At 45.5% G+C, this 27,832-nt stretch overlaps 2 protein-coding genes and 1 long non-coding RNA gene across 6 annotated transcripts; 1 reads left to right on the top strand and 2 right to left on the bottom strand.

Moving 5' to 3' along the window:
- Positions 1 to 50: 50 nt before the first annotated feature.
- On the bottom strand, positions 51 to 10,306 carry LOC129136334 (uncharacterized). The gene is made up of 3 exons (XR_008537894.2): positions 10,090 to 10,306; positions 2,894 to 3,009; positions 51 to 1,896 (listed from the first exon to the last, which is right to left on the bottom strand). It is a non-coding gene; the product is annotated as an uncharacterized LOC129136334 (long non-coding RNA).
- HEPACAM (hepatic and glial cell adhesion molecule) lies at positions 9,089 to 26,012 on the top strand. Of its 4 annotated transcripts, none has more exons than XM_009424434.5 (7): positions 9,089 to 9,348; positions 20,201 to 20,542; positions 21,260 to 21,541; positions 21,837 to 21,930; positions 22,452 to 22,525; positions 22,815 to 22,882; positions 23,830 to 26,012. In XM_009424434.5, exons 1-7 carry the CDS (start codon positions 9,264 to 9,266, stop codon positions 24,130 to 24,132), a joined length of 1,248 nt encoding a protein of 415 aa, XP_009422709.3. In that variant the 5' UTR covers positions 9,089 to 9,263; the 3' UTR covers positions 24,133 to 26,012. The 4 variants fall into 4 exon arrangements, with proteins under 4 accessions (XP_009422709.3, XP_522240.4, XP_009422707.3 ...); XM_522240.7 differs by having other exon boundaries at positions 22,812 to 22,882; XM_009424432.5 differs by having other exon boundaries at positions 22,452 to 22,681.
- Positions 25,235 to 25,501, bottom strand: HEPN1 (hepatocellular carcinoma, down-regulated 1). The gene has a single exon (XM_054661685.1). It carries the CDS (start codon positions 25,499 to 25,501, stop codon positions 25,235 to 25,237), a length of 267 nt encoding a protein of 88 aa, XP_054517660.1.
- Positions 26,013 to 27,832: the final 1,820 nt, after the last annotated feature.

Here is a 27,832-nt window from a genome sequence, read left to right as displayed (position 1 = left end):
AGTAAGGCTTTCTAGATAACTATTTGGAGAAAGCCAAGTTATTCATTTGTGTGTGTTCAGCTATGATTGTTTAAATTATCTACTATTAATAGTCACATTCTCTATATCCCAAATCTTTGGGGATAGCATATTACAGTGGAGAAAGGGGTTTTAGAGATAAACTTGGGTTTATGTTTCGATTCTGCAATTTACTATCTGTGGTCAAGTCACATTATCCAAGTCTTTATTTCTGGATATGTAACATATGTAATAACAATTGACCCTTGAGGGTTTGTTTGTGTTTTGTGAGAAGTAATGTTACATATGTAAAATATATCACGCATAATAGACTTTCAGTAAATGCTTGCTAATTTTTTTTTAGGAAGCAAGATAGAAGTCATAAAACCTTAGAAGATTTTGATTTGTCTTCCCAGCATCCCTTCTCCTGCTTTTTCTAGTAATGGCCCCACCTGTGACTGTGGGGTTAAGTACATGGCCCAGCCTGGGATAGTGTTCTAGTCTCCTTGCTACAGTGATTGATCCAGAGCTGTGCATGTGACCTAAGCCATGGCCTTTTGCCAAGATTATTTTTTAACTAGTTCCGTCAAGAGTCTTCTTCTCCTGCCCGCATGACAAGCAGCACTGTCCAATATGTTAACCACTAGATACATGTGTTAAGTTTAATTACAATTAAATGAAATTTATAATGTATTTCCTCAGTCCCACTAGCCACATGGGGCTAATTAATGGCTACTATATTTGACAGCACAGATATAAAATACTGTCTTATTTCCAATTATTCCTGCTCCCTGAAAAATTTTGTTACATAATGCAAGAAATTCTTCCCTTTTTGCTTCAGATAGTTCCAGTTGAACTTCAGTCACTTACAATCAAATGATCTTGACAAATCACATTCCTTAGTTTGTCGGGCAACAAACCAGATGCAGAATCTTGGAGGCCTGACTTTGGCATGGATCTTTAAACTAGACAAAGCCAAATCCTGTAAGTACTGCAACAAGGGGAAAAATTGGGGGCTGTCTTCAAGACACCTCTGCTAACAACTTAGCTAGGGCCTCCTTTTAAGAAATGTGGTCCCTCCCCATATTGAATCCTGTGTATCACAAATCTATCTTCTTAGTGTCCCTGGCCTAACCTGTGGGGGCCCTGTTTCCCTTGCTGACTAAGCTTTTTTTTTTTTTTTTTATGGTCCTGTCACCTGCTTGATCCCTTTTCTCACATCTTGTCTCAGAACTCTCCTTTTCCTACTTAGTTTTTACTTCTGGGCCTGGCTGAAGGCAACCTCTTTCAGGGGTACAGCATTGTGAACACTAGACAGGAAGCACAGCTGAGTCTAAGCTGTGCCAACTTGCAAAATGTGAAGGAAACCTCTTTCAGGGGTACAGCATTATGAACATTAGACAGGAAGCACAGCTGAGTCTAGGCTGTGCCAACTTGTAAAATGTGTGACTTGGAGCAGGTTATTTAACCTCTCTAAGCTTCATGATCCTCCTTGAAAAATGGAAAAAAAAATCCCACTGCACAGCGTTGTTAGAAGGCTAAATAAAATAATATTCTAAAAGATAATTTGTAAAGGGCAATGCAAATGTTTTATCAATTATACTTGCTTATAGATGTAGGTGCAGACTTCCCAGCTATAATATATTTCAGCTCCTAGACAGGGATCCAGGGATGGTGTCGTCTATTACTTTTGAATGTGCCGCCTTCCTCCTCTTCCACATCCCACCACTTTTATTAACGTTTGGAACATAGAGTGTTCTTCACACAGTAGGCAATTATCAGATGCTGGCCAGCTGATTCCCATTTCTGAGCCTCCCTCTTTGGTAGGAGGGTGAACGACGGCAGAGGGCAGCGAATCCTTCCCCTGACACGGTTGGTGGGTGGACACCATCTGAGGATCTAGGAGAAGGGAAACAATGAAGGCTTTCATGAGTTGGGGTGTAATTTGTGGCTTCCCCATGATTTTTCAACCTGTTTGTATTTAAGCACTGAAGCTTTACAAGAACAGAACTCCAGAGATATTCTCCAGAATGTCCTTGCTGCATCTTAAATAGGTCAGCAAAAGCTGGATCTTTCCAGCCCTTTAATACCAATTAATTTCTCCTCTTTGTTCCTCTGGAGAGTGGCTGAATAGAGCACGTTTAGCAACCATGGACACAAGCCTGAGTCCCTCTCACTTTCTGAGGGGGCCGGAATTCTATTCAAAAATCAAATATTTACTCTCAGTATAAAAGACTTTGATGTTCTCCTGTTTTCAGTAGAGAAATGGGAGCCCCTCCTTGCTGCCCTTCCAAAATTTACCCAGGACCCCATGCCACTCCCAGGATCATGTATTTCTCCCAACAAACTCCACATCTTGTGGAGACACCATATCTCTGCAGAACCCTTTTCATCTGAGTAACTCTTCATGTTTACAGAAATCTGCAGCCAGCAAAACCAATGTTCAGGATGAAGGAGCCTTTTGACTCCATTCCTACTTTCTATTTGATGTTTTTCTGAGGCCCCCAGAGTAGGGCCACCTAGGAGAACTTTAGAAAGAGAACGAATAGAAAAGAAAATGTTCTTGGGGAGGGCCATTCCTCACTGTCCAGGCATACAGAAAGCTTGTTTTGTTCCGAAGGGAGCTGGCTAATCTGTCTCTTATTCAGAGCTTGCTGTAGGAGCTGGGCCCTGCCTCCTCTCAACACAAAGCCTCATACAAACTCGTTGTTTCCCAGGCAATGTGCTGCAGCTCTACAAATTCTCTGGCTGGTGTTTGCCTCCTGAGTCCTCTGTCCATTAGGAGAAATCAAACTTATGGTAGAGACAACACCAGTACCATTTGCATATAGATTTATACAACAAAAAATAAAAATGAAAATAACTTCATCACTAGGCCAGGCACGGTGGCTCATACCTGTAATCCCAGCAGTTTGGGAGGCCGAGGCGGGTGGATCACGAGGTCAGGAGTTCAAGACCAGCCTGGTCCAGATGGTGAAACCCTCCAACCTGGGTGACAGAGTGAGACTCCATCTCAAAAAAAAAAAAAGAAAGAAAGAAAGAAAGAAAATATCTTCACCAATACTAGAAGGCCCAAGGAGTGGGGAGAGAGGGCAGAGCTTAGTCAGGGAGTAGGTCCTGGAGGGTAAAAGCTTATACCAGGAGGAGGAATTCCTACTGGTGCATTAGGGGTTGGTCAAAACCCTCAGCTTTTTTGGTGATCAGTCTGGGATCTAATCCAAATTTTGTCACTTAACAGCTATATGACTTCAACAAGCTGCTGACCTCTCAGAAGTTTGTTTTCTTGTTTGTAAGATGGGGTTGGAAGAAATAAATAAGCAAATATCTATATATATAGTGGTTGACACAGTCAAATGCAGAGTAGCACTCTCTCTCTCTCACACACACATATATATATAGAGAGAGAGAGAGCAGTTAGAAGAGAGAGGTAAGAAGCCTCAGAAATTATTATCTCCTTACCCCTCAGAAGCAGCCCCTTAGCTCATATCTGATGGCAGTTGGTGGATAAATACCCCAGCTCCCTATCCCCTAGGAGGCATATTCTTTACTACCACCTAGGGCTCCCAAGAGGAATAAGCTCTAGCTGCCCACAATAGTGATTTGCTTCATATGCAGCCTTTACTGGCTTACTTTCCTTCCAGTTTCATTCCCCCAATATACTGCCTGGTTCGGCTGTAATTACCTTTTGGATAAACTATTTGACTTCTTAACTTAGGATCTGCCTCTGAGGAAACCCAAACTAAGATACCAATATTTCTTCAAATTTTTGAAGGCCTAGGTTTTCAGGATCATCCCTGACTCCATACTCCTGCTTCAGCTGAATTAGTCAGTTTAGAGCTCATTTCACAGTTCTACATATGCCGTCCTTTTTCCATACCATGTTGTACCAAACCTGGAACTCAGTCCTCTGTGTCAGTATAAATGCACACATGCTAATTGTATTCATTTTCTATGCTACATAATACATACTGCACATTTAGCAGCTTAAAACAGCATACATGTTTTATTATTATTTGAGACAGATGCTGGCTGTGTCACCCAGGCTGGAGTGCAATGGTACAATCTCAGCTCACTGGAGCCTCAACCTCCTGGGCTCAAAGGATCCTCTCACCTCAGCCTCCAGAGTCACTGGGACTACAGGTACACACCATCATGCCCAGCTAATTTTTTGTATTTTTTGTGGAGACGGAGTTTTGCCATGTTACCCAGGCTGGTCTCCAACTCCAGCCATCTGCCTGCCTCAGCCTCCCAAAGTGCTGGGATTACAGGCATGAGCCACCATGCCTGGCAGCATACATTTATTTTCTTACAGTTTCTTTGGGTCAGGAGTTCACGCACAGCTTAGATAGATCTGCTGCTCAGGGTCTCGCACCAGACTTCAATTAAGGTGTCAGCTGTCCAAGTTCCTTTCTGGAGCCTGGGGGGGTCCTCTTCCAAACTCATATGGTTGTTGGAAGAATTCAGTTCCTTGTGGTTGTAGCACTGAGGTTCCTTTTTCTTTTCTTTTTTTTTTTTTCTTTGCTAGCTGTTGACTGACAGTTGCTCTCAACTCCTGGAGGAGGCCAGCAGTTCCTTGCCACAGGGGCCTCTCATGCCATGGTGGTACACTAGACAATCTCTCTCTGGTCTGTGTCTTCCATATTGTAACCTAATCAAGAGAGTGCCTATCCCATCACCTTTGCCATATTTTATTGGCTAGAAGCACACACACATACTGCATTTGAGTGTAGTAAAATTTTGAAAAAGAAGTTTTCTTCAAGTTGAAGTTTTGAAGAAGACAAAGGAGGGGAGGTATACAGTGTAACAATGCAAGCTGCTCTTAAATTTTCAATTCCCCACCATCCCCTCTTCCTGTCTTCATCTCTCTCCACTTTGCACTTTCCTTGCCCCCAAATTCCTGTTTATTTCTAACGAGGAGCAATTTATCTTTTTGTTCCTTGACTCTTAATGCTCAAGGTCTTACCTTCTACTTCATGTGGCATATCAAGATATCTTTCTTGCTAAAGAAAATTCCCTCACTCACAGGAATTTTGGTGCCATTGGTTGGAAGGCTTTTTCTCATTCTGCTACCAACAATGCTTCACAATTTAGTGGAGGAGATGGATATGGCTCAATTAATAACAGGAAGTGAATGGAGGGGAGGAGGAGGCATGCTAAACATAAAAATCACCACTGATGGGATATTATTAGTAAGGGAGATTTCTAAACCTCTCTTATAGTATTATCATTATTCCCTGGAGACAGAGGAACAGGCCAGGTGGGTGGGGACACTCTTACTTCTAATAGTAGAATTATTTAAAATGGTACTTATTCACATGTCATTCATGTGTGTTATTTTTTCTTGCCTTTACTATTAAGTAATTTAATTTTTAAAATGATTTTTGCTTGTCCATTTGCTTTTAAGTAACATCGGGAGTCGAGGGTCCATCAGTAGATAGCCATTTACCTTTGGGCAAATTACTTAACCCCACTACTCCTTGGTTTCCTCATCTGAAAAAATGGAGAAGTGAGACAAGGTTATCATAAGTGTCTCTTGCTGCACAGTGAGTCCACTGCTCTGTGACTGTTACAAGACCTTCAGTTCTTGGAAGACAGAGTTCAGTTTTACAACTTCTTAGCCTCCTTTTTTGTTTGTTTATTTGTTGTTTTGGCCAGCTCTCACAGAGGTTTGCATCGAATGGTGATTCGGTTAAAATCACTACCTTCCTCCTTCCTCCCATTCTAGAGACAAATACTTCTGAGTTTCTGCTGGTGGATGCATGTGTGTTGAGGCGCTCCATCCTGAGCTGCAGGAGCTCTGTCTGGGTGCTCAGTGCAGAGTTGTGAGTACCAGCAGCCAGGGATGCCACTGTTGCAGGGGATAGGAGTCCAGATTCCAGAGCCCCAGAGGGGTTTCCAAATAAGGAGTATTCTGAAGCAACTGTGTGCAGTGAAGGGGCCAAGAGAACTGGGCTATGCTGCTCAGAAGAGGACAGTGCCCTCGGAAATGAATCTGTCAGAGTGCTCAGAGAAGGCAGGGCGGTGGGCCTTGGCTGAGCAAGGGATGACTGCCATCAGTCAAGCAGTTCATGTCGACACCATTGTTGGAGCAGCCTCATTATGCAGAGCTCAGAATTGGGCCCCATGGGGAGATCCAGAGGAATGAAGAATTATGTTCCCTGCTCCAGAGAGGCTTGCAGGCTCATGAGGAAATGGCCATAATAACCACACTTTCTGATCCAAAAATTGGACATGCGGACTAACAAATATAAATATACTTTTGACATTAAAGAAATGTAACATTAATAGTCGGAATATCCCTTAAAAAAAAAAAAAGCCAGCATCATCAACAATCATGAGACAGACACACCCAGAGGAAAAAACTCAAAGAACACAAGGAAGGATAACATAAGGCGAGCCAAGACAGCTGAGATAAACACTTTGTGTCATGTGTGAGGCTGTTACTTTATCTTTCTGTAAATCAATTGCCTATTGGATCAGTGTCCCCACTCAAAGTGAGCCCCGGTTATTTCTGGCAATTCCCAAGGGATGCCTCATATGTGTCCACAAACTGTGGCCTCACTCCCTTGCTTGCTCCCCCAACCCCCAGTTGTCCAGCTGCTTGAGAAGCCCTCTAAAGGAACTAAGGCAAGGGCTTATCCATTCAATATTTGGCAACTGCCTATTGAGCACCTCCTATGTGCCTGCCCCGTATTCAGTACTATGGACAGAGAGACAAATAAGACAGCTCTTAAATCAAAGAGCTCTCTGTTTCTTAGGAGAGAAAGGCACATAAGTAGATGATTATAAGTTTCTAAAGGCCTACTCATTCGCTGGAAGCAAGATTGCAAAATTACTCCTCGTACATTCCGACGTACAAAGGAAAGGGAAGGCCTTTATGTCTTTGTAGTTGCTGTGATCTTCCACATGAACCTCTCACCTCCCCCCACAGGGTAGCAGAGGAAAATATCACTCCATCTCAGTAAGCCCAGTCTGATCCAACCATTTTCACACTGTCTTTAGGTAGCTCAGTCTCTGCTTGGACAGCTCGGGCAATTGCTCAAGCAGTCTTTCCAATGTCCTCTCCCAATCCCAGCTCCTCTCTAATAAGAGTTGGGGTAAATATACATGGTGTGGCTGAAGTAACCTTGTGGCAACAGGGGGAGACAGTGTCTGTGGACCTGTGTGGTATTCTCAGGTTTCCCACCAGTCTCTACTCAGGGTCTACATTTTTTCCTGGCCTGATGAGCTACCTGAGGCTCCCACCACAGCAGTAGGTGGTCCCAGCTGTTGCCTCTGGCCTCAGAATCCCCGTACATGGCAGTGCCTTTGCTCAATCTTCTGTTTCCTGCCAGTTCTTTACCCTCTCGGCACTTCTGAGTCTCCTAAAGGGCTTCTGGACACCTAGAAGCCCTTGCAAATTCTGTGCAGGTATAAAGAGCCACTTCTGGGGCGGGGAAGTGGGGATATTGAGAACTTAGATCCTCTTAGTCTCCCTCTAGCACATTTTTCTTTCCACAGTGCTTCAGGATAACAAGGGCAGACTTTGGGCTTTCTATTTCCCAAACACTGCATCCTCCTTTTACTCCCATCCATAAGCCTCAAGGCCCAGCCATCACAGGCAAAGAGGCCATTTATCTACACTCCAGAAGGACTCTGTGATCCAGTCCACAGGCTGATCTATGATATGTCAAGGGGTAGATAAAAGAAATTAGAATGCTCTTTTGTCCCTTACAAAGACTGGCTAAGCCTTTCATCTTGCTATGGACTTTGAAATGCTATTTTAAATGTCAGAAGCTGAATATTGACTCTTTCTTTTTGTGTACCTGCTATAATAACATTACCTCTTCCAGTGGAAGAAAGGTGCCTTGAGTTGTCTAGGGAAAAGTCATAAACACAGAAATGCAAAAGGAAAAAAGAATCCCCTTTATATATTTCAGAATGTTTTCAGAGAGGTCTGTGAAGTTCAGTGCTTCCCAACTCTTCTCCCTCTGCCGAGGCTCAGAAGGGCTATGTAATAATGCTTCAGTTCTGGAAAGTTGACCTACTCAGGCTTTCTCCAGTATGTAAAAAGAATATTTAGAGAGATAATTGCTGCACTTACAAAACCAAGACCAGGGGTTAGGGATGACCAAGAAGGAAGTTGTGAAGTTTGGTCTCCCAAAAATATAAAGATCCCAGCATGAATGAAAAAAGAAACAAGAAAAGGCAATTTTTAAAAAGTTTAAAACATCATCTCTGTAACAAAGGATTTGCTAGGTACTCTTCTGTACCAAATCTCCATCAACGCTCCCAACAATTCCCCTCAAGGAAGCTCTTCTTTTCCCCATTTTACAGATGAGAAATTGAAGGCTCAAAGAGGTTGTGAGCCCATCCCAAGATCACAGTTACTAGGCATCCATTCCCTTGGCCGCCCTCATGAAAAGGTGTGAACACATGAATGGGGGTCAGAGTAGAGCTAGAGTGTTTCTCCTCTTCACAGCCTCAAAACAGGAGGGCACAGCTAGGCTGTTAAGCTGGTAACAGAACCCTAGGATGCTGGCTGTTAGGAGATGACCTTCATTTTGCTCAGACATGTTCTAGAAAATTGCCTGAAAGCAGGGGAATGAATAGAGTGGCTTCTGGAAAGAGGTGTCCAGCATCTATGTGATTCTATGATAGAAGAGAAAATTCCAAGCCACGGAAAGACAAGTGTAACAATAATAGAATTCAAGCTGTTTTCCAGTCTTCTTCTTTTGGGATGGAACAGGGGTTTTCCATTTCTTCAGCAATTGTCTGGAGTCTTTCACTTCCCAGCTTTTTAAAAGCTCTTCTCCCTCCCTTTTCAGAGCTTATTGGAGGTCTGTCCTGGCATGTACCCTCCTCCTCAGGGAGAAGGAGTGTGAGGTGGAGACAGGGTAGGTTGGGACACAAAGTCCAGTTAAGTGTGTGTCCCAGCTCAGTGCTCTGAGCCCAGATCCTCATCTCCCTGGGTAGTGAGGCTCAGCACAGACAAGCAACCAACTGCTGGGCTGCCGGTGCCCCCCATGTTGGAACCTGAGTTGGAGATTATCTCCTAAGCAGATACCTGCTTCCAAACTGGGGATGTAGGGCTTGGAAACTAGAAAATGCCAGGTCTGAGGGAGAGGAAAGAACAAGTCCAGCAATACACAGAGCTCTGTGTATTCAGAGGGAAGTTGGCAGGGTTGTGTTCGGGCAGAGAAACTCCGAGTGGTACAAAGGGGACGTGCCCAGAGTGGAGAAATCATGCTAATTGTCTGCACTAGAGCTGGAGAACGCCACCCAAAATGAAGAGAGAAAGGGGAGCCCTGTCCAGAGCCTCCAGGGCCCTGCGCCTCGCTCCTTTTGTCTACCTTCTTCTGATCCAGACAGGTAGGAGGCCAGAGGGTAAGAAAGGGTCTGAAGAAAGGACCCGGGGCTTTTACAGCAGACGGAGGGGAGAGTGGAGGGCCTGAATGCCTTTGGGGCAGGAGTGGGGGAGAGTTCAGCTGCCGTGAGAAACATCTCAGGGAATTCAGGCATTAGCGTTGAACGTATTTCTTTATTTTGTGTGCCTCCCGCACGGCCCCTGCCCCCTTCCCCCAAAAGGCTGCATGACTTTGGAGCTCCCACGGCATTCAGTACATTAGATGGCGGGCACTGGGCCATTTCGTATGGGATGACTTGTTGGCGTGGGCCAGTCTGGCATTCTTTCCAAGGGATTGTGGTGGGGCTTGATGGGTAGGGGTAGGGGAAATTTTCTTTTTATACCTCCCCAGCCCCCGACTCTGGCTTCTCTGTGTGTAAAAGAGTAAGGCAGATGAAAGAAGCTTTGGAGATAATGAGCCTCCTAATGTGGGATAGTCATACCCACCTATCCATAATTCACTCCACTCCATAGCTGCTTACCTCCTCTACCGCCCCCTACCAATCCTTTGAGAAGTGATCTTATTTAAATATACCTATTTATGAGTACATATACACATATACACACACACACACACAATTACAGAGCACCTAGGAATTCACAACTTAGTGAGGCAAACAGATGTGGAGATCATTTTACTAAACTGCAGGAACTATCATAAGTCAATTATGCAGAGAATGCATAGCAATCAGAGAAAGGTCACCTACCCCATCCAGGAAGCTGGTGCTGGTGGAGGGGGTGTTGGTAGGGTAGGACACAGGGCGTGGGAATATCAGGGGGAGGTTTTCTGGTAGAAGGAATGTGTGCACTGAATTTTAAAAGATGGGAAAAAAAAGGTGGGAGTATAAGTGGGTGTTAGGGTTGGGAAATGAGCAAAGGTCAACAGCTTGAAATAACATCAAGTGTTTAGTCAGAGCCCAGCGGTTCATCACTGCTAGAGAGAAAAGCATGAATTGAGTGAGGCAAGAGCTTTGTAAACCAGACTCATAACCTGGGGATTGAGAGGTAAGGGAATGAGCGGTTTTTAATTTGGGGACTGTCAGGGTTACATGTACCTTTCAGATAGCTTACTCAGTCTGCAGGGGGTCATTGGAGGGGAAACTGGAGGCAAATAAAATAAGAAAGGAAGTTTGTATTCATTTTCTAGGGCTCCTATAACAAAATACCACAAACTGAGTGGCTTAAACAACAGAAATGCATTATCTCAAAGTCGTGGAAGCCAGAAGTGGGAGATCGAGGTGTCAGCAGGGCCATGCTCTCTCTGAAGCTTCTAGGGAGGGCTCTGCCTTAGGGTTCTCTCCTAGCTTCTGGTAATTCCTTGACTTGTGGCAGCATCACTCCAGTCTTGGTATGGCATTCCCCGTGTTTGCATGTCTATGTCCACATTTCCCCTTTTTATAAGGACACATACTAGATTAGGTCCATCCTACTCCAGTATGATCCCTTCTTATTAGATCTGCAGTGACCCCATTGCCAAATAAGTTCACATTCTGAGGTACTTGGGGGTTAGGACTCCAACGTATGAATTTGAGGGGAACACAGGTCAAAAAGCTATTGCAATAGATCAAGAGAGAAATAGGAGAAATAACATGGACTGAAATTATAATAAAGATAGAAGGAATGAGGCATGTTGAGAAAATGTTTTAGAGGTAAAGTCAGGAGCTAGTGACCTGTAGGAAGTAGGAGGATTTAGGAAGGGAAGGAGGATTGCTGTGTGAAACCTTAAACAAAAAAAATGAGTATCATACATGTTTAGATTGAAATACTTATGAGGCTTCCGTGTGAAGACGTCACATAGCCTGGAGTTGGGTGGCAGAGAGGTCAGGGTTGGAGAGAGGTATTTGGCAGCCGTCAGCCCATAGGTGAGAGTTAAAACAATAAGAATAGATAATATTACTTAGGAGGGGAAAAACGTGGGATGAAAATGAAACATCATGTAACCTCAAGACTTGTAGAGGAAGCAGAGGAATAAATGCCCATTAAGGAGACAAAGAGAGAACAGCCAGAGAGACAGAAGGACTAGAAGCCTGTGGTGCTGTCCAGAAAATCAAGGGAGTTGAGAGTTTTCAGGAGTAAATCAATACCATTGAAGTTGTCAAAGAGATCCAATGTGACAAAGACCCAAAAGAGCCCATTGGATAAGGCAATTAAGAGGTTACTGTTGGCTTTGGTGAAATGACAATGAGCTGAAGAAATAATGAGAGCTGAAGGTATGGAGACAGTGAGTTGAGAATAGGAACGACACAAATACACAAAGCAGAGATGGCCCTAAACTCTTTCTGGTCATCAAATGGTAAGGAAAAAAATTATAGAAAGATCATGTCAGTCAGTAAGACTGGGACAAAACAAAAGGTGATCAAGGATATTCTATGTGGAAAAATGTAACTTAGTAAATACACCAAAACATTCTAAATGTGGCCAGGAGCGGTGGCTCATGCTTGTAATCTCAGAACTTTGGGAGGCCTAGACAGTTGGATGGCTTGAGCCCAGGAGTTCGAGACCAGCCTGAGGAACATGGCGAAACCCCATCTCTACAAAAATGAAAAAATTAGCCAGACCTAGTGGTGCACGCTTGTAATTCCAGCTACTCAGGAGGCTGAGGTGGGAGGATTGCTTGAACCAGGGAGGTCAAGGCTGCAGTGAGCCATGATCACGTCACTGCACTTCAGCCTGGGTAACACCAAGAACCTTTCTCAAAAAAAAAGAATTATAATGTAAGTTATGCTAATAGGATATTAGTTAATGACCTATGATAGATAAGAGGTAAGTGCTGGGAGAGGCCATTGTACTGCTGTGGACGAAAGAGTAATAAGAGCTGAGATTCTAGAAGGAATCCCTGCCATCCCTAATATATTATTTAGGAAAATGTTTGCTTCTGGGACCAATAAATTCCAAAATTTAAGTTCCTGGCATTAACTATGTGATAGCCCATTGTAGTTTCAGACTAGGCCTGGGAAGAGGAAGGACTCTACTCTATGAAGTTTTTCAGGGACCAAGCCAATGGAGCCCTATCAACTTTGACATGTGCTTCCAAAGATCACCATGAGGTGTATCTTCTTTTCTTCCAGGTAGAGAATTTTATTTTATATTTTTAATGGAGAAACATAAAAGGAAGACTTTGCTAAACAAGGTCTGTAAGTGATACGTATCACTTGCACTAGTTCTCTTTGCTACGACTCAGTCACATGGCCATACTTAACAACAAGGGAAGCTGGCTGGGAAATGTAGTTTTTAGGATTGGCACTCAAGGGGAGACTGGACCATGTGGCCCTGGCTCCCCAAGATTTACCTTAATCTTATACTATGGCAGACACCACCAAGCTAGCCCTGAGGCGTCATGGAGCGCACAGTCTTTAATACTCTGCCCCTGACATGGACAAATGAAGCTTCTCTAAATTCATCATTTTTATTTCCCAATTTTTAAATTCCAATTTATGAAACATTCAAATAAAAATTTTCTGGAGACCAGGACATTAACTGACAGACATAGGCACAGCATGCCGTAAATGTAGGTAAGTTTATTTTCAAGGTTGTATTCTCTGGAATACAAGAACTATTCCATCCTCTAGGGACCCAATAGAAACAAGTCTCTTACCTGGGTTCCATGCTCTTTAGCCCCAAGTTCACCCCCACATTGTAGATGCTGTCATTTTTTAAATTGTTTATTAAAAATTACATACAAGAAGGTACATTTAGCCTAAAGATACAGTTTGGTGAGCCTTTAAAAAGTTAACAAACCCATGTAATCAACCCTCAGATCAAGAAACAGCATATTTTGGCACCTCAGAATCACCCTCATACTATCTCAGTTACTACTGCCTTCCCGCTGGGATTATAGTGGTATCCTAACTTCTAATAAAAATTAATTTTGCATGTCTTTCTATAAGTGGTATCATATGTATTCAGTCTTCTATGTCTGAACACCAAGTTTGTAGGATTCATCTAAGTTGTTGTCGTAGTTTGTTTGGTCTCACTGCTGTATAGTATTCCATTGTATGAATATGCCACAATTTATTGCTCTATTCAACTTTGATAGACACTTTGGTTGTTTCCAAACCAATCCAACCAACTTAGCCCCATCGGGGCTTTATGAACAGAGTTGTTACTGTTATACATCCTATTATAGTACATGTCTTTTGGAGAACAGATACGGGCATTTCTTTTGGGGATACACCTAGGAGTAGAATTGCTTAATTATAGGGTATTTGTGTGTTTAGTGTTCATAGACGTGGCCAAACGGTTTTCAAAAATGAATGTATCAGTTTACACTCCTATCAACATGTATGAGAGTTTCAGATGATCCATATCTTCCCAATAATTGTATTTTCTTTTTTTCCTTTTGGCCATCCTATTGGGTATGAACTGGTATCAGATTCTGATTTAAGGTTGGTGTGATGGCTCACATCTGTAATTCCAGCACTTTAAGAGGCCAAGGCATAAAGATTGCTTGAGGCCAGGAGTTCAAGACCAGCCTGGGCAATGTAGTAAGATCTCTTCTCTATAATTTTTTTTTAATTAGCTGAGTGTGGTGGTGTGTTCCTGTAGTCCCAGCTACTTGGGAGGTTGAGACAAGAGAATCTCTTGAGCCCAGGAGTTTGAGGCTGCAGTGAGGTATGATCACACCACTGCAGTCCAGCCTGGGCAACAGGGTGACACCTTGTCACTGAAAAAAAAGAAGTTTAAAATTGTATTTCCATTAAAATTAATGCCCATTTTCCTATTGTGTTGTTTGAATTTCTTCAAAATTGTGAACTTGTGGGAGTTTAAATAATATATTTTGCATATGAGCCTTTTATAGGATATATGTATTGCAAATATCTCCTCCCACTATATGGTTTGCCTTTCGCTTTCACAATGGTATCTTTTGATGAATAGAAGCTCTTAATTTTACTGAGTCTAAAGTATCATTTCCTTCTTTGATGGTTACCACTTTCGTGTCCTTTATAAGAGATCTGTGTCTGCCCTCAAGTCAAGGACATAGTCTGTTTTCTTTTTCAAATGTTGTTGTTTTACCTTTCATATTTAGATCTGCAATCCATCCAAAATTAATATTTGTGTAAGGTGTGAGGTAAGGGTCAATTTGTTTTTATCCTACATGGCCCAGCACTATTTTGTGAAAAGCATTTTTCTCCCTGCACTGCAGTATCACCTTTGTCATCATTTGAGCAATCATATTTAAGTCTGTTTTCAGACTTTCTGTTGATCTATTTGTCTATCTTCATGTCAAGATCACAAAGTAAACCTCCTGGGATTTTGATTGGCATTGTATTAAATTATAAATCAGTTTAGGAGAATTGACAGCTTAACAAGAGTGATTTTTCCAGTCCACAAACATAGTAACTCTCTGTGTGCCATCTTAATACCTATTAACTAGGTACACATTCCTGAACATCTACACTCCTTAGATTGTAGATAAAAAGCTACCAGGTCCTTTCTTCCTGGATCCCAAAAGCCTTCTTAACAGCTTCTGTTTCCTGGTTTTCTCTCACATCCCTGAATAACTGGCGCTTCAAATGACTTGTAGGCCTCAACAGGATAAAAATGTAAGAATACAACATAGCAGCCCCAACATCCACACAATAAGTGATGCACCTATACAGTAACAGCAGAGGAGGGGGGTGGTTTTCTCAGACCCTCATTAATTAGGAATAATATTAAAAACCAAAAGCAGAAACAATATGTTTTCCTTTTAGGAAACCGAGGTGTTCTGCCCTTGGATTATTAGATGCAGTTCTGGCTACCACACCATAAAAGGAAATAATACAGTTGGAGAAAGCCCAAGGAAGGGTATCTATGACGGCCAAAAGGATGAAGAGACTTTTTTATGGAGACAGACCCAAACTAAACCAAAAACTTTTCAGATGAAAAGGGACATGGCAGCAGCCTTTGGTGTTAGGGAATATGGATAAGGTGTGTATAGACCAAATCCTAGAACACATATTTGGCACTACCCCCATTGACACTTTTAAAAAGTAAATTTAAGACAAATACTGGCAAAAGGAAACTTTGGCCCAGCAAAGGGAGCACATAAAAATGAGTGGATGGTGATTTCTCTAAGGGATGACCCTATTAAGAAAAGCCAAGGCTATCTGCAGGTGCATTCTTATACCCTAAAGTTTGACATTCCCGGCATCGCAGCAGCTCAAAATCCTACTTGAGGAGTGGCCACTGATCTATCCCAGTACCGCATTGTTGAGGTTGATAAGGTACAACTTGCTGAGATCTCATTTCCTTTTCTTCAGCCTCTGGTGGGAAGAGAAACTTTCTATATTATGATGCCTTGGAGACAATAATTAAGTTAATCACTTCTCAAGGTTGAGTGGTCCTAGTCCTTTTATTTCCACTCTGGACCTTAGTTGTGAGCTATTTCCTCATTTCTGTGTCGTGCTTTGGCTCCTGTCCCAGTTCTCTGTGTCCCTTGAAAGTTGTGGAACCCTGAACTTAATACAGAGTACGATTTTGGCTAGAGTTTTTGGGAAACTGTTTGCTCAGCAAACTGCTCTCTCTGTCAGCTTTCAAGAAAGACTCCTTCATTCACTTATGAACACGTGTGATACATCCTTTTGACCCATGGACATGCCCATGTTCATAGGCATGATGAGGGGACTTATCTAGAGGAGGGTAAGGCCTCAGGCAATCTGTAGGCCATAACTTCTCCAATATTTTTATCCAGAACAAATCAACTTTAAATTGGCAGAAAGGCTTCAGGGAGAAATACATAGCAAAAAGGCTACTAGGACTTTGGATGGGATGGAGAGCATGGAAGCCAGGGAAGCTCCAGGAGGCCACAGAAGATAGAAGGGAGAGGAGAAATCCCTTCCACTTGTTTTTGAGGTTGTCACTGTCCAGACTCCCAGAAGAAGGAAATGAGAATCCTCAAAGTTTGGTGCTTGGGGACATTACACCTGTGAACCCTGAATATCTCAGACAGGTGTCAGTTAATTTACAAAGTTTATTTTGCCAAAGTTGAGGATGCACATCTGTGACACAGCCTCAGGGGGTCCTGATGACATGTGCCCAAGGTGGTCAGAGCATAGTTTGGTTTCATACATTTTAGGAAGACATTAGACATCAATCAACATATGTAAGATGAATGTTGGTTCGGTCTGGAAAGATGGGACAACTCTTAAGTCGGGAGAGGGCTTCCAAGTCATAGGCAGATAAGAGACAAATGGTTGCATTATTTTGAGTTTCTTTTTTTGATTAGTCTTTCCAAAGGAGGCAATCAGGTATGCATTTATCTCAGTGAGCAGAGGGGTGACTTTGAATAGAATGGGAGGCAGGTTTGTCATAAGCAGTGCCCAGCTTGATTTTCCCTTTAGCTTAGTGATTTTGGGGCCCCAAGATTTATTGTCCTTTCACACACCAATTTACTAAACTCCAGCATGGCTCTGCACATGTAACCCTCGCGTGCACAGCATACTACTGCACACTGGGTCCCGAGAAAGGGGGTAGATGTTCCCCAGCTATTTGATCATCACCCCAGAGGCCTTTAATAAAGCTCATGACTTTTTCAGGGCCACCTCTTGTTATACATACCAAAGCCTATTTGCCTACTCAGGGAAATTCGAAAGTTTGGTTTTCTAAATCAAGCCATGCCTTGGACCTAGCAGTTGATAATCACAGAAATTAAGAATTGGAAGAAACCTTATGGATCATGTGGCCAAATGGACTTTAGTCTGATGCGCAGAGCCAGTAGGGATTCCCAGTTGCTCCTTGGCTTCTTGAGGGGGGATAGGACTCATCCCCACCACCTCTTCTACCAAAGCAGGTGAGATGGAACCATATTGCCTTTTTCCGTTTTTATTTAAGATTTTGTGGGAAGAAAGTATCATTAATTTTTTAAAGTCTTAAAATAGTTTATGTTGTTCATTTTACTTGCCCCAAATTAAGATTTTTGTTCAACAGCAAGCATATGATATTCACACATTCAGCTTTAATCAGTAGAGCTGTCTCTTCTGCTTTAATTAATTAATTTACTTATTTATTTATTTTTTGAGAGAGAGTCTTGCTCTGTCACCCAGCCTGGAGTGCAGTGGTGCAATCTCAGCTCACTGCAACCTCCACTTCCCAGGTTCAAGCGATTTTCCTGCTTCAGTCTCCAGAGTAGCTAGGATTACAGGTGTGTGCCACCGTGCCCGGCCTGTTTCTTCTACTTTTAAGGTTTTATGGTTCTAACATTCCTGGCAAGTAATGAATCATAGAATGTCAGAGCTAAGGCCAGGTATGAATGGCCCACGCCTGTAATCCCAGCACTTTGGGAGGCCAACACGGGTGGATTGCTTGAGCTCAGGAGTTCAAGACCAGCCACCTGGGCAACAAGGTGAAATCCCATTTCTACAAAAAAATACAAAAAAAAAAAAAAAAAAAAAAAAACCTAGCTGGGCATAGTGGCACATGCCTGTGGTCCCAGCTACTTGGAAGGCTGAGGTGGGAGGATCGCTGGATCCTGGGAGGCAGAAGTTGCAGTTAGCCAAGATCACCCCACTGCACTTCAGTCTGGGTAACAGAGTGAGACCTTGTCAAGAAAAAAAAAGTCAGAGTTAAGAAGCCCCCCTAGAGATCTTCTGGTCCTGCTACTTCATTATACAGAGGAGGAAGCTGAGGCCCAGCAAGGTGTAAAAGTAGCCAGTTGGCCTTTCCTTGGTCATTTCCAAAGATGAGGAGCTCACTACTTAGCAAAGCACTTTTTCCAAAAATGGATCTAATATGTTTAGTAACCACGCAGTGGCTCATGCCTGTAATCCCAGCACTTTGGGAGGCTGAGGCGGGCAGATCACAAGGTCAGGAGATCGACACCATCCTGGCTAACACGCTGAAACCCCATCTCTACTAAAAAATACAAAAAAATTGGCCGGGCGTGGTGGCGGGCGCCTGTAATCTCAGCTACTGAGGAGGCTGAGGCAGGAGAATGGCATGAACCCGGGAGGCGGAGCTTGCAGTGAGCTGAGATTGTGCCACTGCACTCCAGCCTGGGTGACAGAACAAGACTCCGTCTCAAAAAAAAAATTTTTTTTTTTTGCTTTGTTCTTCACCACCAACCTTTTCGTTTAATTGCCTCTTGGTTTGGTCTGGGCCCTCCAAGCATGAGGAGAGAAATAAGGAATGAAAAGGTACAGCTCAGTTTCCTCAACTGAACGGTAGCAGCAGCAGAGTGAGAAATAAGGCTCAGAAAGAATGAGGGAGCTTCAGAGGGAATACCATCAAAGGAAGCGGCAGGGGGTGCAGAGGGACTGAGAATCTGGCATGTGTGTGTCTATTCAGCTAAACTCAGCCCTGCTCCCAACTGGTGTCCTCTCCAGAAGACCCTCCTTCGGGTGGTTGGATTGCTCTACAAGGCCAGGTGACACCAAATAACAGCATCTTTTCAGATCCCAAAGCTCCTAAGAGGTCTCTGAAATGCCCTCTGGATAGGGCATCCATTGGACAAGTGGTAAAATCCCAGAATTACAAGGCTGGAACAAACCAATGAGACCATCTAGCCTACTACTCCTTTTATCTATAGGGAATCTGAGCTCCAAGGAGATGGGACCTTCCTAAGTCATGTATCAATAATACGGCCCAAAACTCTGCTCAATTTTGTGTTCTGTCTGCTGTATGACAATGACTAATATGCATATTGTACTTTCCAATCCTGTGAACTTGATAAGGCAGTTGCTGTTGTTATTTTTTTATTTTTTATTTTTTTGAGATGGAGTCTTCCTCTGTCACCCAGGTTCAAATGCAGCAGCACTATCTCAGCTCACTGCAACCTCTGCCTCCTGGGTTCAAGCGATTCTCGTGTCTCAGCCTCCCGAGTAGCTGGGATTACAGACGCGTGCCACAATGCCCGGCTAATTTTTTTTATTTTTAGTAGAGACGGGGTTTTGCCATGTTGGCCAGGCTGGTCTCGAACTCCTGACCTCAGGTGATCTGCCCATCTTGGCCTCCCAAAGTGCTGCGATTACAGGCGTGAGCCACCGCGCCCAGCCTTGTTATTATTATCCTTATTTTACAAATGAGAAGAATGAGTACCCAAATCCACATAGCCAGTAAGAGGTAGAGCCCAGCATGAAAAAGCTTTTCTGATTCTAAGCTCTTTGTTCTACCCATCCCAAATCCCTTTTCTAGGGGTACAGATTGGGCTGGAGTTTGGGAGAATTCCCAAAACCACCTTCCTAGTTGCAGGACTATTCTGCACTGAGTGAGCCTAGTAAGATGCTACATGCATCTGCAAAAAAAACGGGGAGAGGCTCTCGGTATAACTAGAAAGTGGTCTTCAGGCCCCTAAACTTTCCCTTTACTGGCACTGTCTCACGACCCGCTCCTTTCTTTGTGAATCTGTGTTCCATGCTTTCTCCATCTCCTCACCCGCCCAATCCCCAATCAAGAAGATCTGACAAATTCACCCAGAGGTCTAATGACCTATAAGCTTCATAGGGGTAGGGATTTTTGTTGGCTTTGCTCATTGCTATATCCTAAAGACATAGAAAAGTGTCTGGCAGATAGGAGATGTTCAATAAATATTTTTATGAATGGAGCGCATAGGGTGTGGTGAGCCACAAGAGAAAGGCAATAGACAAAGTGCCAGAGAGGCAGAGGGCTAGGTGGAAAAAGCATTGAAGGCCATGAGATGGCTGTGAGAGAGAACAAAGGGGCAGAAGTGCACAGAGCTACCGTGGGGGAGGAGATAGCACCCAGGCTTAAGAAGCCAGGATTGGCAGGGAGTGAAGAGCCAGAGAGGCGAAGCTGTGGGAGATCAGAGGGCTTAAAGTTGGGAATGGGCTAAGGAGCCCAGGGCCTGATGCTTCCCTCTTCCTCATGGGCCTCTGTTCACAGACCCCCTGGAGGGGGTGAACATCACCAGCCCCGTGCGCCTGATCCATGGCACCGTGGGGAAGTCGGCTCTGCTTTCTGTGCAGTACAGCAGTACCAGCAGCGACAGGCCTGTAGTGAAGTGGCAGCTGAAGCGGGACAAGCCAGTGACCGTGGTGCAGTCCATTGGCACGGAGGTCATCGGCACCCTGCGGCCTGACTATCGAGACCGTATCCGACTCTTTGAAAATGGCTCCCTGCTTCTCAGCGACCTGCAGCTGGCCGATGAGGGCACCTATGAGGTCGAGATCTCCATCACCGACGACACCTTCACTGGGGAGAAGACCATCAACCTTACTGTAGATGGTAAAGCGCTCTGGCAGGGAAAGAGGCAAGACTGGCAGGTGGGACTGGGGAAGGGTCTGCCCAGCGCACCAGCTAGACCAAGGGAAAACCAACCCAAAAGGCACTTGGGAGCTGAGAATGAGGCAAGTGGACATTAGAAGTTGGCAGACAGGCACAGCACAGCTAACATGTAGAGTGATTGCCATGTGCCAGAAACTATTCTAAGTGCTTTGCATATGTTGACTCATTTAATGCTTATAATAATCTGGTGATAGTTAATATCATTATCCTAATTTTGCAGATGAGGAAAGTGAGCCACTGAAAGGTTGAATAACTTGCCCAAGGTCACACAGCTAGAAGTGATAGAGCCAAGATTTGAACCTAAACAGTTGGACCTAGGCTTAGCCCAACTGAAATATCTTCCTGGCTGGGTCAGTTTAAGACATTAAAGCCCAGGGTTCATGGCAAGGCATTTGGAAAGAGGGAATGAGGGCAACACCATGTCTGCATTGTTCAGCATTGTACCCGCTATGCCTAATTGGTGCTCCATAAATAGTCAGTGAAACGAATGAATAAGTGATGGGAAAGAACTGGACTTAGGATGTCTGAAGTCTTCTCAGCCCACAGATTGAGTTGGAAGGTAGTGTTAAAGGTGTGTTGGAAGGCAGGGAGCTAAAAAGGGGAAGGGAGACACTTCTTAGCCAATGACTTACAGGCTCCCCCATTCCTGCGGCTCAGTGCCCATTTCGAGGCCACAGGTGTTGGTGGCTTCAACCACTGTGCTGGAGCTCAGCGAGGCCTTCACCTTGAACTGCTCACACGAGAATGGCACCAAGCCCAGCTACACCTGGCTGAAGGATGGCAAGCCCCTCCTCAATGACTCGAGAATGCTCCTGTCCCCCGACCAAAAGGTGCTCACCATCACCCGCGTGCTCATGGAGGATGACGACCTGTACAGCTGCGTGGTGGAGAACCCCATCAGCCAGGGCCGCAGCCTGCCCGTCAAGATCACCGTATACAGTGAGTTTCCCTGCAGGCTTTCCTTTAGTACTCAAAGCCCCAAGAGGCAGGTGACCATGAGGGACTGAGGACATCCCGAAGAAATGTCACTGGGGGGAGGGGAACAGAGATGGGCCAACTATCCATGGAGGACACCAACAGGTAGCCAGTGGGTTCTGTACAAGCTCCACCACCAGCATCAGCCAGGCATGCAGCCTGGGGCTCCCCCTCTCTTCCTTCCATGGCAGGAAGTTCTGCTCACCACATCTTGCCCCTTTGAAGTCCCTCCTGCCTCTCTGCTTCTCTCTCTCCCTAGGAAGAAGCTCCCTTTACATCATCTTGTCTACAGGAGGCATCTTCCTCCTTGTGACCTTGGTGACAGTCTGTGCCTGCTGGAAACCCTCCAAAAGGTCTGGGTAACTCTCCTGAGCACCTGAGTCCTTCAATCCATCCCAAACCTAAGCCCCATTATTTTCTTAAGTCTCTTTAAATGCCTTTCCTCCCAGGGCTCTGCATCTCTTTCCGAGAGATCCATTCTTCCATTGTGTATGCACCAGCATCTTGTGCTCCAAAGCCCCCACAACCCCAGCACCAGTAACAATAGGTTTTTTCACTTGCCAACCACCTTTTTTGGGACCAGGCACTGTGGCTGTGGTTAGCCTGCTACCTTTTAAGTATGATTATCTGTAGTTTACAGATAATGACACTGAGACTCGGATTGGTTCAATGACTTGCCCACAGTCACAACGCTAGTGACAGACTCAAGGTGCAAACCTAGATGTGATTCATTCCAAAGCTCATGAACTGTACCCAGCCCATCTTCCTGTCACAAGGCCTCTTTTATGGCCATCAGATCCCTCCCTGTGTCCCCACTGGATCTTCTACTCACATTCAATAATTCGGCTCATAGTGGGGCTGAATTGATTCACAGGAAACAGAAGAAGCTAGAAAAGCAAAACTCCCTGGAATACATGGATCAGAATGATGACCGCCTGAAACCAGAAGGTGAGCTCCCAGCCACCCAATCACCCATCCCATCAACAATCAGATCAGTGGGCTGCTGGGAAAAGGCAGAACTGGGCGACAAGGAAAACAGCTCTGCAGGGACCCTTCCCCCACCAACTGCACGAAGACTGCAGAGGAGGGAAAGGTTTGGCCAAGGTAGGAGCCAGGATATTCAGATATGTTGGTGGAGGTTGTGGCGGGCCATTCGGGAAGCACAGAGAGTAGGTGCCGGCTGGTGGGGAGAGTCTGTACCTGGGCCAGCCACCCGCTTCTCTCCCCTGTGCAGCAGACACCCTCCCTCGAAGTGGTGAGCAGGAACGGAAGAACCCCATGGCACTCTATATCCTGAAGGACAAGGTGAGCGGCTCTGGACTGGGTGCCCAGAAACATGCAGTGAGCCCCTCCCACATGCCTGGTGCTAGGGAGCCATACTATATTCCTATCCCTTTATAGCAGCAGCCCCCAACCGTTTTGGCACCAGGGACTGGTTTCAAGGAAGAAAATTTTTCCACGGATGGTGATGCGGGTGGTTTCAGGATGAAACTGTTCCACCTCAGATCATCAGGCATTGGATTCTCTTAAAGAGCGTGCAACCTAGATCCCTCGCATGCTCAATTCACAATAGGGTGTGTGCTCCTACGAGAATCGAGAATCTAATGCAGCCACGAATCTGACAGGAGGCGGAGCTCAGGCGATAATGTAAGCCATGGGGCATGGCTGTAAATACATATGAAGCTTTGCTCTCTGGCCTACCACTCACCTCCTGCTCTGCCGCTCCCTTCCTAACAGGCTATGGACCAGTACCAGTCCTCGGCCTGGGGGTGGGGACCCCTGCTTTATAGTACTCAGAATAACCCTGTGAAATATTTGTGTCATGCACATTTTAGAGATTAGAAAAAACAAGGCTGTGAGATTAAATGACTTGCTCAGGATTAAACAAGTCAATGAGTGGCAGATCTAGGTTTCAAACCTAGGTCTTTGGACACCAGTTCTGGTGATTTCCCCAGTATTCCACAACTAACTGTCCCAGGCTGTCCACGACGGGTGGAAAGAGGAGAGTAAAGGGGAAAAGCACTCAAATCATCGCATTTCAACATTTACTTAACACCTATGATGTGCTAGGAGGCCCCATGCTCAGTGTGGAATATCGCCAGGAAAACCAGACCTGTCTGCAGCCTTCCAGGAGGTGGGCGTGCAGAGGGAAACTGGGTCCCTCCCCTCGGAATTCCAGCAAGCTCTAACACCAGGCGCGCTCCCAGGCTGGGCTGACTGTCCCCTGACCCCTGCGGCGCGTGTCCTTGCAGGACTCCCCGGAGACCGAGGAGAACCCGGCCCCGGAGCCTCGAAGCGCGACGGAGCCCGGCCCGCCCGGCTACTCCGTGTCTCCCGCCGTGCCCGGCCGCTCGCCGGGGCTGCCCATCCGCTCTGCCCGCCGCTACCCGCGCTCCCCAGCGCGCTCCCCAGCCACCGGCCGGACACACACGTCGCCGCCCAGGGCCCCGAGCTCGCCCGGCCGCTCGCGCAGCGCCTCGCGCACACTGCGGACTGCGGGCGTGCACATAATCCGCGAGCAAGACGAGGCCGGCCCGGTGGAGATCAGCGCCTGAGCCGCCTCGGGATCCCCTGAGAGGCGCCCGCGGTCTGCGGCCAGTGGCCCGGGGGAAGGCTGGGGCTGGGAAGCCCGGGCGCGGCGCGCTGGGGACGAGGGGAGGTCCCGGCGGGGCGCTGGTGTCTCGGGTGTGAACGTGTATGAGCATGCGCAGACGGAGGCGGGTGCGCGGAGGCGGCCGTGTTGATATGGTGAAACCGGGTCGCATTTGCTTCCGGTTTACTGGCTGTGTTCTCACTTGGTATAGGTTGTGCCCTCTTAGGACCACATAGATTATTACATTTCTGGCCCAATACCCAAAAGGGTTTTATGGAAACTAACATCAGTAACCTAACCCCCGTGACTATCCTGTGCTCTTCCTAGGGAGCTGTGTTGTTTCCCACCCACCACCCTTCTCTCTGAACAAATGCCTGAGTGCTGGGGCACTTTTTTTTTTTTTGCAAGTTCAGATTAGAGAGGCCACTTTCCCAGAATCCACAGCTGCACTAAGCTAAGGAGAAGCCAGATGCCGGTTACTGGGTGTGCAGGGGCTGTTCTGAGCTGGGGGGATCATTGTGAAGGCCTTCTTCCCTGGGCACCTGGTACCTGGGGACCTACAAGGTGGTGAGGGAAGGGTACGAGTACATTCCTTTTCCCTCTGACCTGGGCGCTAGCAAGGGCAAAGAACCCGAGCCTGCCAGCTTGGCCTCCTCCCAGAGCCTCCCTCGGAGGCATGCCATGCCAAGCATTCTTTCTGTCTCTGTTCATGAATAAAAGAGATGGATGGGCTTATTCTTATAGAGAAGTGAATTTCACTTACTCCCCTGGCCTGAAAACTAGACCAAATGAGGAACTGTTTTAGCTCATCAAACTCATATATTCCTCCTGGCTTCCTTACAAAACAAGCCTTTCAAACAATCATTGTCCTCAGGAAAGTTGTTGAGCTTCCTCCAGCTGTGAGAATAAGTCCTAATCTCCAGAGAAATGGTGGGGGGAGGAGGAGGCTTATTGCTTCCCAGCATTTGGGGGGAACATGATCCAACCCCTGGCCTCCTGCCACCCATCTGCCCTGCTCCCACATGCTCAGGTCCCAGGGCACAGAAAAAGGGCAGACTCCCTAATCACACTAACATCAAAATAAAGAGGCTGGGCCGCTGTGTAGCCAGGACATGCCCATGCCACCGCCTATTGAACAGTTCATAGGAGTGGCAGTAATCTACTGTGTGAGGAGAGAGGGCAATTAAAAAGCTGAAAGAGAAGGAGGCCCTCTGTGTATTCCGTTCCCTCCTCCTTAATGCCTCCAAGGGTCCTTGCATCCCTAGTCTCCTAAACTCCAGCTCTGATTCGCCATCAACCCATGGAGCAATTCCAAGGCCCCGGTTACCCATCACCTCCACACCAGGTCAAGTTTTGTCTCAGCCCCAAAGGCACTGACATTTCTAGTTTGCCCCCTCTGCCCTGAACCCCACAGCATGCCTGTCTCAGCTCCCCGTCCCTCGGCACTTCCCCAGGCTCATTTGAGCAGGTGTGCCTTCGCAGCTCCCCTAAACTTCCCAGGTGCCTCATCCATAATGAGATAATGCATGTAGGGGAAAAGTTTCTCAAGAAGGTGGAAGAGGCAGCAGGACTTGGATAAGGAGTACCTGCTGGTCAGCCTTGAGATGCACAGGTGAAGGTTAGGGTGAGATGAGAACATGCCATACCCTGGTGCTGAATCCCTGAGGGGCCAGCTTGCCAGGCTTAAGCCAAATCTGCCTTAAATTGGGGGTGGGGAGGGGTAAGTAAGGAAGTGGGGTTGGTTTGTTTTTGTGTTGTTTTCATCTTCATCTTTGTATTACTAGCATCCAGCAGAGTGCCTAGCACATACTGGATGCTCAATAAACTTTTGATGAAATGAAATGACAACTTTATTCCACATAAACAAGGGTAACAAAACAAGCTGCTTAAATATACCAGTCATTTCTCTTCTTCTCCTTTCACCTCCTTTACCCTCTTTCCAAACCCCAAATTGTCCATTCCAAAATCACTTACCCGTTCATTCATTTACTTATTCAGGTGTTCTTTTATTTATTCGACAAACATTTGTTTATCTACCATGGACTAGGCCCTGTGCTAGACACTGCTGATACAGCATAACTATGTCAGGAAGACAGATCAGTAAACAGATTACAATATAGTGTGTAAAATGCAATGGCAGAAGTAGATACAAGGTGCTCTGGGAGCATGTAGATTAGATGTCAGCAAAGGCATCTTGAAGGAGAACAGACCTGAGTTGAGTCTTTCTTAGAAAGACTTGTTAGTTAATCTGGTTTTTAAAAGTATGAGAGGACACACTCCAAGCAGAGGGAGAAGCATGTATAAAAGCTTGGAAGTGCAAGACACGATGGGGGGGAATTCAGGGTACTGAGCCTAGCAGTTGATGAAATTATTTCAGGAAAGTATACAAAGTAGAAGGTGAAGAAAGCTGCAGATAGATTTCTGAGGCATCAGTATGTGTAGAAAATTTAAAAGAACTTCACCAAGAAGGCTAAAAAGGCACAGCCAGCAAGATAGGAGAATATATAGGAGATAACTATATCACACAATCAAAAGAACAAGAGAGTTTCAAAAAAAGGGAGCATTTGGGACTACAAGGGCAGGGGGCTCACATATGAAATGAAGTTAAAAGTGCATGTTAAATTTGGCAACAATGAAAACATTGAGTGACTTGGCATAAGTAGTTTCAGACATGTAGTAGGGGTTAAAGCCAGATTGCAACAGGTAAAAAGTGATATGTGGAACTTCTCTGCTAAATACTTGAGACTAGATGTTTGAGAGGTCTTCCTGTTTCAAACAACTAGGTCCTGCTTAAATGATATTTGTTTTGCATTGCTGGCTTCAAGAGATGGGGGAATTTTTTTTTTGTTCAGACAGAGTCTCACTCTTGTCACCCAGGCTGGAGTGCAATGGTGCAGTCTAAGCTCACTACAACCTCTGCCTCCTGGGTTCAAGTGATTCTCCTGCCTCAGCCTCCCGAGTAGCTGGGACTACAAGCACGTGCCACCATGTCCAGCTAATTTTTGTATTTTTGGTAGAGACAGGGTTTCACTATGTTGGCCAGGCTGATCTCAAACTCCTGACCTCATGATCCGCCCACCTTGGCCTCCCAAAGTGCTGGGATTACAGGCATGAGCCACTTCCCTGCCAGAGATGGGGGAAATTTTTAAGCAGTCAGAAGTAAAACAAAATTTAAAAGCACAGTGAGCTCAAAGTACTTAGCACTCATTAAATATGAGATTACCAAGGGAGGTGAAGCAAGATGGCTGAATAGAAGACTTCACTGATTGTCTTCCTGCAAAAACACCAGATTGAACAACTGTCCACACAAAAAAAGCACCCTCATAACAACCAAACATCCAATGAGTGATCACAATACCTGGTTTTAACTTCATATCACTGAAAGAGGCACTGAAGAAGGTAAGAAAGACAGTCTTGAATTGCTGACACCACCCCTCCCTCATCACCCAGCAGCTGCCGCATGGAACAGAGAGAGAATCTCTGCACTTGCGGGAGGGAGAGTGCAGTCATTGTGGGGCTTTGCGTTGGAACCCAGTGCTGCCCTGTCACAGTGAGAAACAACACCAGGCAGAACTCAGCCAGCACCCACAGAAGGAGCATTTAGACCAGCCCTCGCCAGAGAGGAATTACACATCCCAGTGGTTGGAACCTGAATTCCAAAA

The sequence above is a fragment of the Pan troglodytes genome, chromosome 9, assembly GCF_028858775.2.
Source record: "Pan troglodytes isolate AG18354 chromosome 9, NHGRI_mPanTro3-v2.0_pri, whole genome shotgun sequence".
NCBI lineage: Eukaryota > Metazoa > Chordata > Mammalia > Primates > Hominidae > Pan > Pan troglodytes.
This window is presented reverse-complemented; position numbering and strand designations above follow the sequence as displayed.